This window comes from Maylandia zebra, linkage group LG4 (genome assembly GCF_041146795.1).
Source record: "Maylandia zebra isolate NMK-2024a linkage group LG4, Mzebra_GT3a, whole genome shotgun sequence".
NCBI lineage: Eukaryota > Metazoa > Chordata > Actinopteri > Cichliformes > Cichlidae > Maylandia > Maylandia zebra.
In genome coordinates this window covers 30,610,153-30,629,499 of record NC_135170.1, presented here as the reverse complement: position 1 = coordinate 30,629,499, position 19,347 = coordinate 30,610,153, and the positions used below count along the sequence as shown (strand labels likewise).

The 19,347-nt window shown below is 40.8% G+C and overlaps 1 protein-coding gene across 4 annotated transcripts in view; it reads left to right on the top strand.

Moving 5' to 3' along the window:
- The window catches only part of asic2 (acid-sensing (proton-gated) ion channel 2), a 404,006-nt gene that overhangs the window by 360,430 nt on the left and 24,229 nt on the right, over nucleotides 1-19,347 (top strand). For all 4 annotated transcript variants that reach the window (XM_076883386.1, XM_004552397.4, XM_076883385.1 and 1 more), the window contains one exon: nucleotides 8,757-8,907. In XM_076883386.1, coding sequence (XP_076739501.1) covers nucleotides 8,757-8,907 — 151 coding nt within the window. The remainder of the gene's footprint in view (nucleotides 1-8,756; nucleotides 8,908-19,347) is intronic.

Below are 19,347 nucleotides of genomic sequence, written 5' to 3'. Positions count from 1 at the left end.
TGCAGGGACATAGATATTCCCAGGTAGCTGGAAAAGATGAGAGACCAGAAAAACAGTGGGGAAAAACGGCGTGATCGCTTTGATTTTGTGCAAAAACCTATTGTTTTGCAAAGACGACAGCTAGTCAGACATGCCTCAATCATCAGCATAAATGATTACAGCACTATACAGAAGTCACTGATTGCAAAAGCAATGACCAATGCATCGATTTTAACTCTGCTGCTGCTCCGTGTACTAAAATGGCCCATTTATAATCATGACATGTCCGACAAAATCAGCCTACACTTACACATGTATCAAAAACTATGATTGTGTGGTGAATATCCCATTCAGATCTGTAACAGCTGCAGAGTCGTAAACTGAATGCGCTGCATTGCTAGCGTTGGCTTCTTTTCTCTGTCTTATACGTGTCTTGCTTAAAGGGGCGTGGTCAGCTGGAGTTCCCGTTCCATTCAAAACTACAAACACTGAAACAGATCGTTTGGAACAGAGCTAAGAATCTGGTGTATGCAAGCACAATACAAAAACACATCTGCAGGGTAATCCCATCTGAAACTTGAAGTACACTTTCTGGGAATGTGTGAGGCTTTCAAGTTAAATATGTGAGCGTTGACGTAATATTTGCCAAAGGACCCTTGTGCAAGATACAGAACTCCAAGTTGCTCTGTGATGTGTTAACCCTATATTAAAACTGTTAATAAATTAAGACTATCTCGACTGGCACCAACCTTGGAAAAGGTGTCATTGCCATGCTCATTACAGACAGCTTTCTCCAAAGAGCAACTGTGACAAACTTCCGAAAGCAGCGATAGTTAATAATTGATCTACTTGCCTTTTCACTGTTGCTAATTAAATGTTAAATGAGAACTGATAATCCTATTCTCCTTAAGATATTTGTCATGCAGAGCAATGGTTTCTGTGCTATTTTACATTTCTGGTTTCTAGACAGGTTTGAGAAGTCATTACCTTCGACCATGTGACATCTCTGCTTGAAGTGGCAGTTCAGCGAGGAAGTGACAAAGACGGGGGACATGCAGGCAGGGTCAGTAGCGAGGATTTGCAAAATAACAGAACCCCTCTGTCAAGGATTTGTCAGGGTCTTTGTCATCAAGTGGCTGAAGAGGAGCCTTTCTGTCTGGTTGAGGTCTAATGAGATGTTGACCCGACCCTGGTCCTGTCTGTCAAACATCATCAGTCTTGACAAAAAGAGGCAAAGAAGGGCAAGCAGTGTCCCCCTGAATGCAATTCGCTCCTATAAAAAAATCCAGAGATAGAGATGTTGACAATCAGGCAACAACTGCATTTTTTAAAGAAAATATTCAGTTCAAACTGTGCTTTCGTCACTTGCACACACAAATGTGTATCGGAATAGCAAATAACTGTTGGGTAATTACACTTAATGGTACAGGCCTCCACCAATTAGCTAGTGAGGGTTAAATGGAACACTTCAGTCTCTGGAGGGTTTAGACAGCTGCGTAAATGAAGTTCATCTGAGGCATCATTAGAAAATGCTTTCATTCAGGAAAAATGGTGGTGATGTGATGCATGTCAACACACGGTTTCTGCTAATGAAACCAAGTTCATTGCTGTGAAGTTGTCTCGGAGCTGACTGGTATAGCGATTATCCCGGCTTTACCAAGACGTTCGCACTAGCGCAGAACGATACCTGAAAAACCCTGACGCATCTTGTACCTGCAAATGAAGAATGATAGTGCCATGAATATTTATCTGCTGTCCTCGTCACAATGCTCCAGGGATTTTCTCTGTCATTTGTTTCGTGCACATACATATGCGTCTAGAGCACCTCTGTTTTGCAGAGGTGAATGAACCTCTAATGTGGTACTTCATATTCTTCCGAAGCGCACCACCTCTTTGGCAGTGTGGCATCAGGTAGTCGATCAATCATGTCTGTAAACCATCCATGAGAGGGCCAGTGTCAATAAAGGAGGAGGAGCATGAAATGAAAAACCCATCTCAAAAACACAGCAGCAGTGAAAAACCAACTATTACCCATGCACTTTAACCCCCCCCCCCCCCCCCCCTTTTTTTTTACAGCAACATAAAATATCAACATCAGACCCTCAAAACTGAAGATTTAGGTTCTCAGCTCTGAATTTTTAACCAGTCCTGAATAGGGAGCGCTGTTTGTGTGGGAGAGGCTGTGGTTAATAATAACTCCAACCAATAGTAACAACCTTGTTAACCCATAATACTGCGCAGTCAAAAAATAATATGGTACTTTTTAGTAAGAGGCATGAATCCCACATTTTTGTCTGCTGAATTGCCTCTTGAGTCACAATCAACATTTCTCCCTCCATCGACATTGAGGAGACAGCTGCTTTTAACAAATCCCCTCTTAAAATAAAAGGAGAGAGGGTTGAGATGAAAAATGTTCCCATTTTTACGTGTTATTGATCAATATGAAACAGCTGTGGAACCGTAGAGTTAGACACACCTATGTATACCTGGGTATGCTACCATATACTTCAGTCTTTACAGTAATGTATGTTCAATACTACATTTGTCATAATTTGGCTGTGTGAAAGCAGGGAAGGACCCAAACGCAGACTTCTCAGAGTAAAGTAAACTGAAAAACAGAGCTTTATTTGCTAAATGGCAAAATAGTACAAAACTATACTGGGAATAAATAAGAAAACAAAACATACGGATAAGGACGCAGAGAAACACACAACTATGAGTGAGATCGCGACACTGGAAAGACGAATACAAAGGGCTTAAATGACGAGGGAACAGGAAACACATGGGGAACACAACTGGGTCAAATTACACTCAACGAGACAGAGGACATAAAGCTAAACATAACACACGAGACGAGGTACCTTCAAAGTAAGAGAAGCAAAGCAAAACATGGCGCACACACACAGGAGACTACTAAATCAAAACAGGAAGTAATGGGAACAAACACACAGAGGCGCAGACAGACCCAGAGGCACGATCTGATATCGTCGTGTTGGTGTTGTTCCCAGATCTACATAGTAAATGTTGTTCCAGGATCAACATTGCAAGTGACCAATCAGAATGTTGTGACGTCATACTTTTGCGACTTTGGGAAAAACTGCCATAAAACAAAAAACTGTTCTTAAGCTGCGAGAAACCGCCTTTGTCCGCCGATCAACGGACCCTGACCCTAACCCTTTAATAAACGCTAAGCAGAATTGATATTGTCCTTGCAACATTGGAATTTCATAAATGCACGAATGGCTTGGCGTGCCAAAGAATAACGTCACAAGAATGTGATTGGTCACTTGCAATGTTGATCCTGGAACAACATTTACTATGTTGTTCCAGGAATAACACCAACACGACGATATCAGATCATCCGACACAGAGACATGACTGACTGGGGAAACATGGATAAGCATGGCAGGCAGGGGGAAACAGAATGAAACATGAGGAGGAAACAAGACACAAGAACTCACACAACCTATATAAACACAGACACACAGAGAAAGACACCGAGGGCAAAGACACAAGAAGAAAATACTAAAAAAAAATTAAGGAACTAAACAGGGAATATAAGAAACTAACAGCAGAATAACTAAAGACTACTAATGAACCAGAACACAACCCATAATACAAAATACCACAAGAATACAAGAAAACACAAACTGCTGGACCAAAAGGACCCAGAACCATGAAATTTTACTGTTTCAGCCACTGATGTTAATAAAGTCCCTACAAGGTGTTTAAACTATCTCTCAGGTTTTGAAGGTCAGCGTTAGGAAGTATGGGGTAACATTATCTGTGTCTGAGTGTTATCTGGAGATTTGCATATGACCATAGATTTCAGCTGATAATCAAAAGGATTCTCATTATCTCGACCGTTTCCAAATTGTGAACAAATATCAGTGTGGGAGTTAGAACACTAAACTCTTGAGGATTCGCTGTGATGTAAAAATCAAGCGGCACTCGTATAATATGTGTGATGTTGCTCACTTATAACAAGATTAGGGCTTGTTAGCAAACCCAGTTCAACCACAACCTGCTTTATGGCCTCTGCTCATTTTTGTTTTGCTCATCTGCAGCTTTTTCATGGGCAGCTTGTAACGGCACAAAGAGAGTGTGGGAACGTCATAACAAGCACCCTCTTTTCCACTTTACACCTTTATTAGAAAAGCATTTTCACAATATAAGCATGTGTAAGTTACAAAGTTAAACCAGTGTACTTTATTAAAGTAGCCCATTATTATAGCTTATATTGTTCTGGGTTTGCCAATACTATTTGAGACAAGTGTTTAATATTTAAGGCTTTGTTATAGTTTTAAAGACTGTGGTGCTGTTGCATTGTACTAAATCACAGTGTGAGGTGTTTGTGATATTGATGGGTATATTTTTTATTTTGCTGATTAGGGTTCAGGGAACAGTGGTGCTCCTGATTTATTAAACTGTTTCATTCTGTCACTTCCTTTCAATCAGCTTCGAAGTTGATGGTCGTTACAGTGATTGCTATTCATCACATCAAATTGATCATTGCTTGTGTTACACACAAACTAACACACATTGTTACTCAAATAAGCTGCAATTTTAACTCAGCCTATTACTCATAAATGCCTTGTAGCCATTAGTTGGTTTTTGATGAACGGGAGGGGGCACAGAGAGATATTAGTGAAGGGCAAAGCTGTTGTCCACATACAGTAATTAGGAATGTGACTTTGTTTTGTTTATTCTCCCTCCCTGTGCACACACACATGAAAGGAGTAAAAAGTTTGTGAGACATATTCTCTGAAGCCCTGTTCAAGTCCAGGCCGAACGCTCTCTGCTTTTAAGTGATTATGTAGAACATTGCCTTTGGATTCGTGCGTGTTGCGTGTTTCTGTGGGCTCTGCTATATTTTTGGCTTTAGCAAATTAGAGCTGTGAACAACTGTCCTGTAGAAAGAAAGGTAGATGATGTGGAAATGAGGGGAAGTGCCCCTCTAGCAGGATGTGTTTAATGCCAAGACTGACCTTCACGTAGACATATTAAACAACAACGCTTTAACTGTCAGTGTTGTGTTTCTGTGTGTGCACTATGGAAAAAAAATACAATTTGACCAAACACTGCGCACAAAAGAACAGCTTAAAAATAATGAAAACGGGATGCTTAATTATTTAGTTTTGTTTATATTTATTCCAGGACAAACCATATTCTCTGCATTTCAGTCAGGATTGTTGCATGTTCATTCTCATTCCTTGTGCAGTTTTCCTGATTGTGATCAAGATTTTCCAATTTTTTCCCCCTATTCTCACAGGTTTGCTATAGATTGTGTATGGTGTATATATGATACTGCTTCCTAAAGCCTTGAACATACTGGAAGTGGATTGTGGTGATGTTGCAACCAAAGTTTATAGAAAGTGAATAATATTTGCCGACTTCAAGTGACTACAGGCGAAATAACTGCTGCCAATGCAAAGTGGGCAGGACCTGCAGTAAACTTTAAGGCGAGCACCTGAAGAAACTACTAAAGTAAAGAATACTGTTGATTGACATATAACCTCCTAGTAAAGACATTAGAGGGTCACCTAGGCAACCAGAGCTGAGAATATCACAAGTGGCAGATTCAAAGTGATACGCGGCAAGCAAATCACTTCCAGTGTGTACACGGCTTAGATGTCAGCATTGTACCCTCGATGCTTGAGTTCTCAATCACCTGAAAATGCTTTCCTGTGTCATTTTGGTCGGGGTGTTGCTGGGCAACCTTAGCTTCATACGCCACACAACATCTATATCTATCTTCTTGTCCTTGTCTCGTGTGGAGACAGATGCTTTGTTTTATATTAGTGTAGATTTTCTCATAATTCTTCATTTCCCGAGGGAAAATTTACACCTCCTCCGTGACATCCTCTTATAAGGCACAAATCCTTGTACTGTAGTGGAAAATGTTATATTTGATGAAATTCGGGCAACATACCCATTGAGCGGTCACTTCCAGCTCCATCACTCATAATAGCGTGTTTGTGTATGAATTTGTCATCTAATATTGTTGCCATTTTTGTGCTTTTGGTGTACTTCCTCTGACCCTCACCTCAGCAATCATAAGATAAGATAACCTTTATTAGTCCCACACGTGGGAAATTTGTTCAATCAACATTTTGCCTGTATAAAGCTCGGCAGCTAGAGCGTAAATATAAAAAAATCTGGTTTAACTGTTGATTCAGAAATCTATAAATACCACGTACTTCAGTATAAAGACTCCATCAGCAAGGCCAAACAAAGCTTCTACTCTGGTATTATCAGTTCTTATGAGGGTACAAGGACTCTGTTTTCAGTTCTCAACAAGCTAATTCAACCCCCCAACGCTTTACCACCACACATCTATTCCTCTGAATCCTGCAACTCCTTGATGCTGTTCTGGACTACGAAAATCAATAAACATCCACCAGCAACTCAGATCAAATGTTGTGTCTACGCCCTCTCCAGAACCTTTTCTCCTTTTTGAGCCGTTTTCCACTTTTCATCTTCCTGATTTATCTGATATTTCCGAGTTCATATGTAAATCAAAGCCTGCCACATGTCATCTTGACCCCATGCCCACGGGGCTTGTGAAATCCTGCCTCTCTTCTTTACTCCCACTCATCTCTGCTATCATTCACTCTTCTCTCACCACCGGTATCGTTCCCTCCTTATTCAAGACTGCTCTAGTCACTCCTATACTGAAAAAAACCTTCTTTAGATCCTAACAACTTTAACAACCTCTGTCCGATTTCCAATTTAACCTTCATTTCTAAGATACTCGAAAAAGTGGTTGCACCTCAACTTCATTTACACCTGGTTAATAATAACAGTATCTACGAGAGATTTCAATCTGGTTTTCGCTCATGTCACAGTCCAGAAACTGCTTTACTTAAAGTCACTAACGATCTTCTAATCGGAGCTGACTCTGGTCTTCTCACCATTCTTGTCCTTTTAGATCTGAGTTCAGCCTTTGACACCATTTCTCACTCTGTACTTCTAAGCAGACTTTCCTCTCTCGGCATCTCTGACACACCCCTCGCCTCGTTCCAATCATATCTCCTCGACCGTTCCCAGTTTATTCAACTAAGATCATCCCACTCTCGTCTATTCCCCGTCTCCTCTGGTGTACCTCAAGGCTCAGTTTTAGGCCCTCTTCTCTTCATGATATACATCCTCCCTCTAGGTACCATTTTCCGCAAATTTGATCTTCAGTTTCACTGTTTTGCTGATGACACCCAGTTATATCTCTCTTGCAAACCTGATTCCTCCCTCCCACCTTCCTCCCTTTCAGAATGTCTAAGTGAGTTAAAATCCTGGTTTAGCTCTAATTTTCTAAAGCTCAATGAGGATAAAACTGAGATCCTCCTTATTGGCACCAAATCCAACCTTTTGAAGGCGAACCATTTCTCACTCACCATCGATAACTCCACAGTTTTCCCTTCTCCTCAGGTTAAGAGCCTTGGTGTCATCCTAGACAGTTCACTTTCCTATAAATCTCACATCAATAATCTCACCCGTTCTGCCTACATCCATCTACGCAACATTAACAGATTGCTTCCTTCTCTTTCCACCCAGTCTACGTCCATTCTTGTCCACAGTCTTGTTACCTCCCGTATTGACTACTGCAATTCTCTTCTGCATGGTCTCCCCCAAAAATCCCTCCATAAGCTTCAACTGGTTCAGAACTCTGCTGCTCGCATTATCACCAGAACCCCCTCCTACCAGCACATCACCCCTGTTCTTCAGGAACTTCACTGGCTCCCTGTGAAATTCCGGATAATATTCAAACTTCTTCTGCTCACCTTCAAGGCCCTTCATAACCTCGCTCCTCCTTACCTTTCTGACCTGTTAACCACTACCTGTTCTGCCCGTTCACTTTGATCTTCTTCTTCTATCCAGCTTGCTGTACCTTCCTTCCGCCTCACCACCATGGGAAGCAGAGCTTTCAGCTGCTCTGCTCCCAGGCTGTGGAGCTCTCTGCCCCCAAAAGTGTTTTATCCTACTGTAAAGTGTCCTTGGGTGACTTGAAAGGCCCTCATAAGTAAAATTTATTATTATTATTATTATTATTATAATGTTTGATACCGAGCAATTTTTTGATTTTAAACATAGTGTTTGAATAAAAACAGGAACTGATAGAAGTTCAGCAGCACAATATTTTATCATTTAGATGCACCAAACTGCAAACAATAATAGTATTTTACCAAAAGCAATATAGATGCTGTCAAACCATATCCATCTGAAAATCCAAAGAAAAGCACAAAAGCAGAAATGTATTATTAATTCCACTGCTTATTCCCTAGCGCAGTGAATGTAGCACCTGTTGTATTCCACCTTGTGTAAGCAAAGGTGATTTACACTTACACTGGTTCATGTTCATAAAAGCAGCCGTGGAACATGTTTACGTGCACGTGCAAAATGACAACATGTCACAGTAGACCGACTTGCTCCAAATAGGGAGATAATGTGCACAGATGTGTAGTGACAGTGTCATAACTGTGCATATCATAAGAGGGAGAACCAAGCTGAAACCTTTATAGATTCATATTGAAATACATAATAATTGACAACTCAGAGGGAAACATTAGGCTCATGAAAAATCTAATCGCAGCTCGTTATCATTCTATAGATATATATTTAATTGCTAAATTGATGCCTTTGGTGTGAAATAAATCCACTTTTAAATTAGACCCTTCGGTTTGCCGCCAAATGTCTCTACTTCAGTGATATTTTTATAGTCTGAGGTCTCTGTATCATCATCAATAAATCGTAAGTCATCACTTCTCTCTGTCTTCGCTTAGGTGTTCACCAGATATGGGAAGTGCTATATGTTCAACGCAGCAGAGGAGGGGAAGACGCTGCGCACCACCATGAAGGGAGGGACTGGAAATGGCCTGGAGATCATGCTCGACATCCAGCAAGATGAATACCTGCCTGTATGGGGTGACACAGGTAGGCCTGGAAACATGCTCACCATGATGTTCAAAAATAAGTTCATTACTGATTGATTTCCCTTTCAGTACCAGGTTAAAAACAAGACCACTATAGTTAAACGGGGCGATTTCAAATGAAGGATTCATTTTGTTCTCTGCTTTTTTTCTTCACTTGTAGCTTTTTGCTTGATTATATGATCCATGCAACAGCAATATTTAGTTACTTTGACTGATTTGTACCTCTTTCCTTGATGTGATTGCATCCAGGATGCCGTATGAACTCGTGCAACACTTGCACTTTAGATTCATCCACCTATGAGTCAGTCATTCCTGGTTTTGGTAAAAGCTTGTTTTCGTGTTCTTTTTTTCAATACCTCAAAAACTGTGTTGTTCTAAGCTTCAGCGTTAGCATGCAATATTTCATAAAATGCATTTTACACTGCTTACAAAACATTATTCTATTCCACTCAAACAAGTGGATTTCTTGAGAGTCCACTTGTTTCAGTCAACTCTCAAAGTTATTTCTTTCTTTCCATCGTTTATTTATTTGTCTGTCTGTGTTATGGGGATATTTTAACTGATCTCTTGCAAAGTGAATTTCAGATGGTAAAAATCATTGCAATGTTTAAAAAGCTATTTCCCTAGTTGTAGCCCAAACTGATCCTTTGGGCTGATGGTATTTTTTTTTATTCACTTTATTTACTTTAGACATAATAAATAAAAAAGCAATTTGTGTTTGTTTTTTTTTGTTTCTCCTGATGAAATCTCTTTAGGGACAGATTCATACCGAAAAATTCCAAATCAAAGTTTTAGAAAACTGAATGTGAAATTTTAAAATGCATGAGATGACAGTCATCAGTTTTTTTTTTAATCCAAACAACTATAAATCTCTTCTTGTTTATACTTGTAAATCAGATGAAAAATGTTATTACCATTCCTGTCTTTTTAAAAAGTAAAAAGTATTGCACTGTATTGAGCTCAATACCCAAGGATTTAATTGAATAGAAGACTTATTTATATAGCTTTTCTAGCCCACATCAAGCACTTCTTGTTGCACGACTGCTGTTGTATTCTCTTTGAGAAAGGCTCTAAGCAAATTTCTCAGGATATTTTCATTTGATGCATCTTCATTTATGCCCAACTGTGGGCATATTTTTCCTTTCAGAATGTAGACGTCTTACAGATCATAATACATATTCAAACTCTTTTCAACTCAAACACTAAAATAGTGGAGCTTTAAATTATCCTATTTAGTGAGATACATGTAAATATCTTATTTTTGATGCAGGGTGACTGTTTAAGGGAGGCTTGTTTTGTAAGCAGTGCCATATTGTAGCACATTGAATGACCAGCTCACGGCTAAAACAAGTGGAAGGGTAGACAGGGGAGTTCACAGCAGCTAGCCAAGCAATGCACAGCTCTGCAGATGGGCATTAGTTTTGGATATTAAAAAACTATCATCAGAAACTCCACGTCCTCTTACTCCTTATCTCGTTCTATTTACACTGGGTTTTGTAGGATTCCACCCAAACCTCCTTTAGGTTTTAATTCAGTTTGAACATGCTGTACTTCTGCCACCACCCTGACAGCATGTGGAACTCCTTCTCCCAGCAGGCTCCAGTTTTCAGTGCCCTTGTTTATCCCCTTGTGGTTTAATTAGCCTGGATGCACTGAGTCAGCCTCAGCATGGAGCATGCTGCTTCCTCAACTGAGCCAGGTCTCTGTGCTGTCCAGACATGATGGCAACATGCTGCACAGGCCCTAATTCCACATCTCCTCCCACCAGTTATCTTTTTCTCCATCCAGACAACCCACCTTCTTTCCTCCCATGGCTTCCTCTACTGTCCATCATCCAGAAGTGCAGCAGTTGGGTCTCTGGGGTTCTATTAGCACACTACAGTATCCAGGATGCTGCAGGGCAACCATGATAGTCCTCACTTTATCATGACGGACAAACATCGCAAGAAATGTGTTTCATTCTGTGAAAAATGAACAAGACAGATATAACTTTGAGAGGTGGGAGAAAACAGATGGCCTGTTGCCTGGAAACGCAGCTTTCTTCTCGCCATGTTACTGACCAAACTGCTCAGTGAAGGAAATCATAAATGGACAGGATCTGTCTGTTTTTCCTATCCATACTGCTGCCTGCAAAATGAGTCCTCAGCCAGATTTTAAATAGTTAAATTCTCACCAGGAAATTAATTAGAGTAATTAGGACACCATTGTGGTTCATGATCAAGCATTTTTTGTTCTTTCCTCTTATATTCAGCAGGTAAAGTAAGTATGGATCACTGGTTTTCAAAGTAAATATATTTCTTAATATGCAGTTGACATGAAATTCTCACCAGATGTTGGTAACAACCCATCCAATCCACACATGGAAAGAAAATATCAAACCATAAATGTGGATAAATTCAGTTTTGTAACACAGGGAAAAAGTATTGAACATATGAAGAAGGGAGGTGCAGGAAGGCATGGAAGCTCATGACACCAGCTAAAATCTATCACTGATAGATTTTAGCTGGTGTGAAATCTATCAATGCTTACACTTAGTGCAAATTAATACCAGCTGGTTTAGTCCCACCTGATGGCATATAAAAAGGTGTCTCATTACCAAGGTGTCACACAAGAAACACATCAGGATGGATAAAACCAAGCTCACTCAAGACTTTTGCAACCTTATTGCTGCAAAACACGCTGATGGCATTGGTTACAGCAAGCATTTCTATTGAAGGTTCCAATGAGCACTGCTGGAGCCATAATCAGGAAGTGGAAAGAAGATCATTTCGCCATGAACCAGCCGTTAACGGTGGGCCAATCGCAAGATTTCAGGCAGAGGAGTGAAAAGATCAGATGACTAAATGCACTGAGTCGCAATGGCTGAGTGCATTTGAAGAAAAGGGATGTTGAAGCATGTTTGCTGAACAACAATTAGAAAGACCTGTGAAATACTGGGAAATATAGTCTGGTCCCAGGACCAGACCAAACACGAGCTCGTTGGATGCCATAATACAAGTCCATGTTTGGAGGTAAAAAGGCACCATATTTCCCCCCCAAAAACACCATACCAACAGTGAAGGTTAGAGGTGAAAACATTATGGTGTGGGGATGTTTATCACATGGCCCTGGCACACTTTATATATTTGAAGGAATCTTCTACCATCTACCAGGATGATGAAGATTAAATCAGGGTGGGTGATTCAGCAAGACAATGATCCCAAACACACAGCCAAGGAAACCGTGAATTGGTTTCAGAGCAAGAAAATAAGTCTGCAAGATTGGCCTGAACTGAATCTAATTGAAAGTCTTTGGAAAGAACTGAAGCTCACAGTTCATAGAAGGAGCCCACAGAACCTTCGGGATTTAAAGACTGCTTGTATGGAAGAATGGGCTAAAATCAGACCTGGACAATGCATGCCATTAGTTTTAACATATAGGACCTGTCTTGAAGCTGTCATTGCAACAAATGCTTGTGTACAAGGTGTTAAATACATTTCAGTAAGCGTGCTCAAAGCTTTTTCCCTGTGTCATTTCTTCTTATTACAAATAATTTATGGCTTGATTTTGTTGCATGTGTGGACTGGGTGGGCTGTTACCAACGTCTGGTGAGAATTTCATGTCAATAGAATCTTAAGAAATATATTTAGAAAGCTGATGACGTCATCAGTACTTATTTTACCTGCAGCTTAACTGCTGCTCGAAAGAGTTTCCACAGAAAACTGTTATATGGTGGGAGTTTTCAGCCAAGCTTTTTTATGTTTTTATTTTATACTGGATGGGGGCTTATAAGAACACATGCATAAGGACAAACTGCTTTTAGAAAGAAAACATGTGCAGGACGTTCTTTTAAGCAAGCCAGAAACTGAAGCACAGCCCAGTCAGAGCAAATCTGAGTGCCAGGACATCATCTTCTACTGGGTCATCTGATAAACATTTTACCCATCTAATTGGCAAATCTCATACAGAGTATGCTATTTAGGCTTGTTTGGCATGCATACAGTACCTGTACATCAGTGAGCAAATTTGTCAATGTAAGGAGGGAAGGAACTGGATTATTAAGTAAATATTTTTGCTTTGGCTGTTTTAAGAGCGCTCTAGTACTACATTAAACCTCTGAAAATTTCATAATACCTAGAGTTCATCCGTTTTTCCATTTAAAGTCAGCAAGCAGTCTTTATGCACTCAGCACCCTGTCCATTCAATAGCACAACAGTGTTTGTAGAATAATGAAAAGCTCCTCAGACACATTACAGGCAAAGCCGCAAACTGTGATGACACTGAAGTCCAGTCCTTTCTTATATCAGATATATTTGTGTTTTCATCATCATCACAGAGGATTGCTTTTAAGATAAAGTCAGCCCTTGTGTAAAAAAAATAGGCTGTTCTAAACAGCCAGTTGTATTGTGCTCTGGTTGAAGTGATGCAGATTGTAAGAGATTTGCAAAGAATCACAGAGTCAGGAGTTTCTGTCTTCTTCTGTTGTCTATTTTCCCTCTGTTTGCCATTCATCTTATCAGATTTTAGCTTCCATCATATGTGGCAAACAGGAAAGTGCAACCCAAACAAGCCTCAGAGTCCGCCATTAAAATCGTGCCTTGTCTGTACATTTTCTGTCTGCCGTTAGGAAATGAAAGCGATGGTGAAAACACTGAGAAAGGGAGCAGGTTTTTTTTTTTCAGCAGCAGGTTAAGCCAAGTGCAAGTGGAATTGGAAAGTCCTTGATCCTTTTATCTTTACTTTTTGTATCTTTTCCTTTTGTGATGTCAGTGTGATGTTCTCATGTGCAATCTTTTGTGTGTGGGTTTTTTTTCTTGGATATTTAGACTGCATCTTTGATTGAACTGTATTGTTTCTTAAATTGATGAGGGGAAAAAACACAAGGGATCAGTTTAATTTTTAATTAATCTGCCATCCAAATATTATGTTTAGTTGGGTATTTTTACAGGATTGTGGGTCAAAAAAATCTTTCTTCACATCTTAGCTACAGTAGCATAGGTGGCACATCTGAATGCTTTGCTCATTTGCTGCTTTTTGCTGTTTCATTCAGTCTGCTTGGAAACTATTATTACTCTTCATGTCAAGATTTTGCAAAGCCAGCATTTTAGCTCTGTATGATTTGTCTGTTGCTCAGATTTGTCTACAATGTTTCTATCTGAATATGAATTGAATTGATGTTGCTGTAGCTTTTTACAAAAAAATGCCAGACATAAGACTGAATACAGAATCCGGTTGAATTCATTTATGTTGAACAGAGAAGCCGAGTACTGAATGAACATAAACATAGATTGAGTATTCAAAAAATGTAGAGATGTGAACTTTTCCATGAAGGCTGGAAAACTTGTGAGCTGTTAAAGATCATATGGTATGATCAAACAGTCCAGAAAAGTTGCTAAATGGACCTCATGGTGGGAATTTCGGAAGGTGAAAAATGTGAGTGCATTTAAGAAATTGATTTTAGTTCAACACAAGTTGAATTTTTATATATGAAACTGCACAGCGCATGAATATATGCTATAGAAGTCAGCATCATCTTTCTGGGGCTGTGGTTAGTCACAGTTATTCCTGACGCTAAATGCTGGACATGTGCTCACAAGTCTGTGCTTTAAGTCCTCTTGATTCCAGAGGTCAACAAGGCATTTTTTGTGCTGTGAGCTGCAGCTCAACTGGGGAAAAGAAAGAGAAGAAAGAAAGAGGGAAATAAAAACAGCAGGGAAGAGGAACGGTAATACAGGGCAAAAGAAAAAAACAACAAAACAAACAAACAAAATACATATATCAATCACATCGATCACCTGTTGAGAAAGAAGAAAGAGAAAACAATCAAAAACAAAGCCACAGCCCCGTCCTCCAGGGCATGGAGCAGGTATGGAGGAGATCAAGACTCCAGACATCCAGAGGCCCTCAGAACACAAGAGACCAAGGAAGACCAACAGAGGGGCAGCCGCGCCACTATCCCAGAAAGAACTGAGGAGAGCCCCAGATGAGGGCTCACTCAGCAGCCGTGGAGCAGAAGCCGGGGGGTTGCAGTGACGTGCCCGTGAGCTCCGCTGGCAGCCAGCTGTGCCAGAGTGACCGAGCCTCAGGCCTCAGGCACCCCACCCCCGAAGTGGCCCGAGCGAGCCCCAGGCTCCAGGCCCCGACAAGCAGCCACCAAGGAGTGAGCCAGTGTGTACCCGGATGCCCATCCCCAGACACAAAGAACCACCAATGCACCAATGTCTGAGGGCATCTGCCACCGGCAGGGGGAGTGGTGGTGGTGATAGGCGGGCGGGCGGGGGGGGGGATAGGCCTCCATACCTTGGAGGGCCTGAGATGTCCCTAGAGAGGTGGCGTCTGATACCCGACCTGACATATAGACACAGTACATCCATTCCCACCCTCATGCTCTCATATGCAATTACTCAGCGCTCACCCAACGTGGAGACAGACATAAATAGACACTGTACACACAATCACACTCCCCAAGCGTACTCTATACCCCAGGTCTAGGTACCCTTGCCCCTGGAGGGGGAAACTGCATCCAGACCCAGGTAGTGTTACCCTTTTCCCTGGGGTGGAGAGAAGCAGACCGCCCCGACTCCGCAGCAGCAGGGAGGCTCCACATTCCAGACCCCAATCGGACGGCCAACTCCTCCTCCCACACACATACATCAACTCCTTGATGTATGTGTGTTTTAAGGTGCATATAAAACCCAGGAGGGCATGGAGCTACCTGCCAGAGAGCAGCAACGCATAGCCCCTCATGATAGCCCTCAATGTCCATCCGACATTTGTGCTCCACTAGCTTCCTTATTTATTTATTTTAAAGATAAAACCTTATTGTAGTGGTTTACACATTTGTTTGGCAAGCAAAAGGTTGCTGGTTCATTTCCATTTACAGATACAAATTCTCTTCTGGGTTGTGTCAGGAAAGGCAAATCAAACATGCGGAGCTACCCACTGTGACCACCCCTTGTGACAAGAGAGTAACCGAAAGTAGCTTCTTTTTTTAATTTATTTTTTTACAGGTCAGCTTTAAGGTGATTTTTTCCTTCTTTTTCCACTGAGCCATAGTCTCTGGTGGCTTTCTCCATGTTGCACCTTGAGGTAATTTTGTTTCCCTATAAAGAGAAATGGGGTCTTGGCAGTATTTCTGATTGCAAGCAGGCCTATCAGCAATTCAGAATGATTCTAAATTGCTAAATTATGCACTTTGGTAAAGATAAAAGTGTCAGGTTCACACATTGTAAGAATCTGATTGTAATTCTAGAAACAGCTCAATATAGTAATGAGTAAATGAGCCCCAACACAAGCATGTGCACGACTAGGTTAACATCCGCACTGTTTGCACACTACTTTATCATGTTCGGATTACCATCTGTCTCAGTAAGTATGTATTTACTGAAATAAAAGGACACATTTAAATGTTGAACTGATGCTTGATTAGAAGGAAAGAGAGGAAGAAATAGAGCTTATTTGTTTTCATCTGACGATCATACATTTTTTATTGGACCAAGAGGAATGCAAAAAGTCAAGATGATAATAAAAAGAAACAAGCACATCAAATATAAACTGTAGTCAGTCGCTAAGTGTAATACATGAGCATTAATAACTTGGTAACTTGGTAACTACCAAGATTTAAGATGGCGGCGCGCACAGACGCAGCGGCCCGGAGCTCCTACACTTTTGCACTTTTGGTGGTACTGTGTATTATTTCACACAGTCTGGGGTTACTTCAATACAACAGAGATGATCTACTATTGCTAAGGATTGTCTTATTGCATTGGAGTCACACTGGGTTAAATATGTACACTTGGGTTTTAAGGGGTATTTATTATTTTCTTCTTTTTTTTGGGTTGTATGGAAGCCCCAAACGCAATTTCATTGTTCTTGACAATGACAATAAATAAATAAATACTAAAAATAAATTAATAATAATAATAATAATAATAATGGATTGCATTTATATAGCGCTTTTCTAGGCACCCAAAGCGCTGTACAATTCCACTATTCATTCACTCTCACATTCACACACTGGTGGAGGCAGCTACAGTTGCAGCCACAACTGCCCTGAGGCAGACTGACAGAAGCGAGGCTGCCATATCGCGCCATCGGCCCCTCTGGTCAACACCAGTAGGCAGTAGGGTAAAGTGTCTTGCCCAAGGACACAACAACCAGGACAGAGAGAGCAGGGGGATGGAACCGGCAACCTTCTGGTTACAGATGAGCTTCCCAGTCCCCTGAGCCACGGTCGCCCCAAGACATTCACATGATTATACAGAGTTTATGAGTGAAGGCTTCTTATATTCACTTTCTTTTGAAATTTTTCTTCCGCTTGCCAGCTGCCAAGTCATTTTTGCTCTCCTACATTACACCCATAATACAGACCTTTTATAAAGCCTGACATGCCCAGTCCTTAATGTGACAAATCCTGTAGAAAGGTGAAATAGAGAGAGGAAGGTGATAGGCCGTGGTAGAACTTTTTCATCATATCTTTTACACACTATTCATGCACCCACAGTCTTGCATGCACAGATCAGTCGATCGTCTTCTTTTGCTTACTTCTCTGTTTGCCCATAGTGAGCTGAAACCTGAAGGGGAATGGAGGTGAAATCAGAACACCACCTGCATTTAAACAGTCAAACAAAGCAAGCAGGATTCAGGTTATGACTGTAGCTTTTGATAGCATCCTAAGTTAGTCCAGCCCTCTGACTGCACAGAGGGCAATATAAGTCAAATGAGTGTGACTGCAGTGATGAAATAGATGGTAACTGCAGATCTGTGATTCTGCTAAAGCTATGGTCATATGTAGCAAACATCATTATTCACGATCCCCTTGATCATCTTTTGATAAGGGAAGATGAACTGATGGGAGCACAAACAAGCACAGCCATTCCCATTTGCTCTGATCTCTTATGCTCACACATGCGCGCACATATCTACTACTAATAACACATTTTCAATCACAGCAAGAGATCATTGTTTCATGTGCTGCATCTTATTCTGTGTAAATTGATGTCTTGTTATGAGAGATAAAGGTCTCGAACAGTCTGATTCTAGTGTCTTACAACTAAGCAACATTCATTTGCAGGACAGTTAGCTTATTTGGTGTTCTTTATCATCATTTATTACCTTCATGCAGTTGCTCTTCACTGCTGGATTTGTTTCTATTAGCTATGTAATGCAAGACAACTGGGTGTGAATAAAAGCTAATGTAAAGTCAAGCTTTTTCCAGCTTGTCATTTGCGTGAATATGCTGCTTTTTGTAGGCTATGTGGGAAGTTAGTGTCTTTTTTTTTTGTCAGGAAAACACAAATCAGCACAAGTATGATGATTAGCTCTTTCCACATTTTATAGACCAACACGTTAACTGAAAAATCGTGGTTAATTGCTAATAAAAATACTGCCATGGCTTGATTCTGAGCTATATATGTGTCTGCTTCTGCTAAAATAACATTTTAATCCCCTGTTGGAATAAAATAAAATTGATAGTTGATATGTGAATACTCTGGAAAGGCGAGCTACCTGGTGAGTACTAGAACTGCTGTCTGTGACATCCTGTAGAGACTTTTGATTTGAAGGGAATCTCGGAAGAAATTATGCACACAGTTTGTTAGCTTCGCCTGATGGTGCAGCTGCTGCGATGGGCTACTAAGAGAGGAGCAGACACACTCCCGTGTAAAAAGATCAACCCGAACATGACCATCATTCACAGAGAGCCAGGTCGTTTTCTCATATTTATTAGCTGTCAAATGCGAAAGTCTGCTACTGATCTCAGTGAATGATCGGGTCTTGTCTGCCTGGAAATTTGCAGATTTGGGTAAAATAGGGTGACATGCTGCAGTTTCTGCTCTTCAGAAAAGCAGAAAAATCATCATCAAGTAGACTGTTTTATAACTCTGATATGGAGAGACAGCCTCATTCTTGAGGAAGATTGAGGCTGACTTGACAGTTTTCGAGAGGACAACACCCTCCATCAAGAGGATGAGCCACAGAAGGTCATTGCTGAAAAGGGTGGCTGTTCACAGAGAATGAAAACTTGACTGGAAGAGAAAAATGAAAATATTTAAAAGTCAGTTCAAGAACTTGGGAGAGCTTAACATGCTGTGGACTGCAGCTGGTGTCAGTGAATCAAGAGCCATCACATACCAGCGTCTTCAGGAAAGGGGCTACATCTGTCGCATTCTTAATATCAAGGGACTCCTGAACCAGAGATGACATCAAAAGTGTCTTATTTGAACTAAGGGGAAAAAGAGCCGGACTGTTGCTCAGTGGTCCACTGTCCTCTTTTCAGATGAAAGTAAACTTAGCATTTCATTTAGCAATCAATATCCTAGATTCTGGAGGAAGAGTGGAGAGGCCCTGAATCAGGGGTAATTGAAGTCCAGTGTGAAGTTTCCACAGTTTGTGATGATTTTCAGTGCCATGCCATTTCCTGATGTTGGCAGTGGTTGGTCCACTGGATTTTATCAGGTCCGAA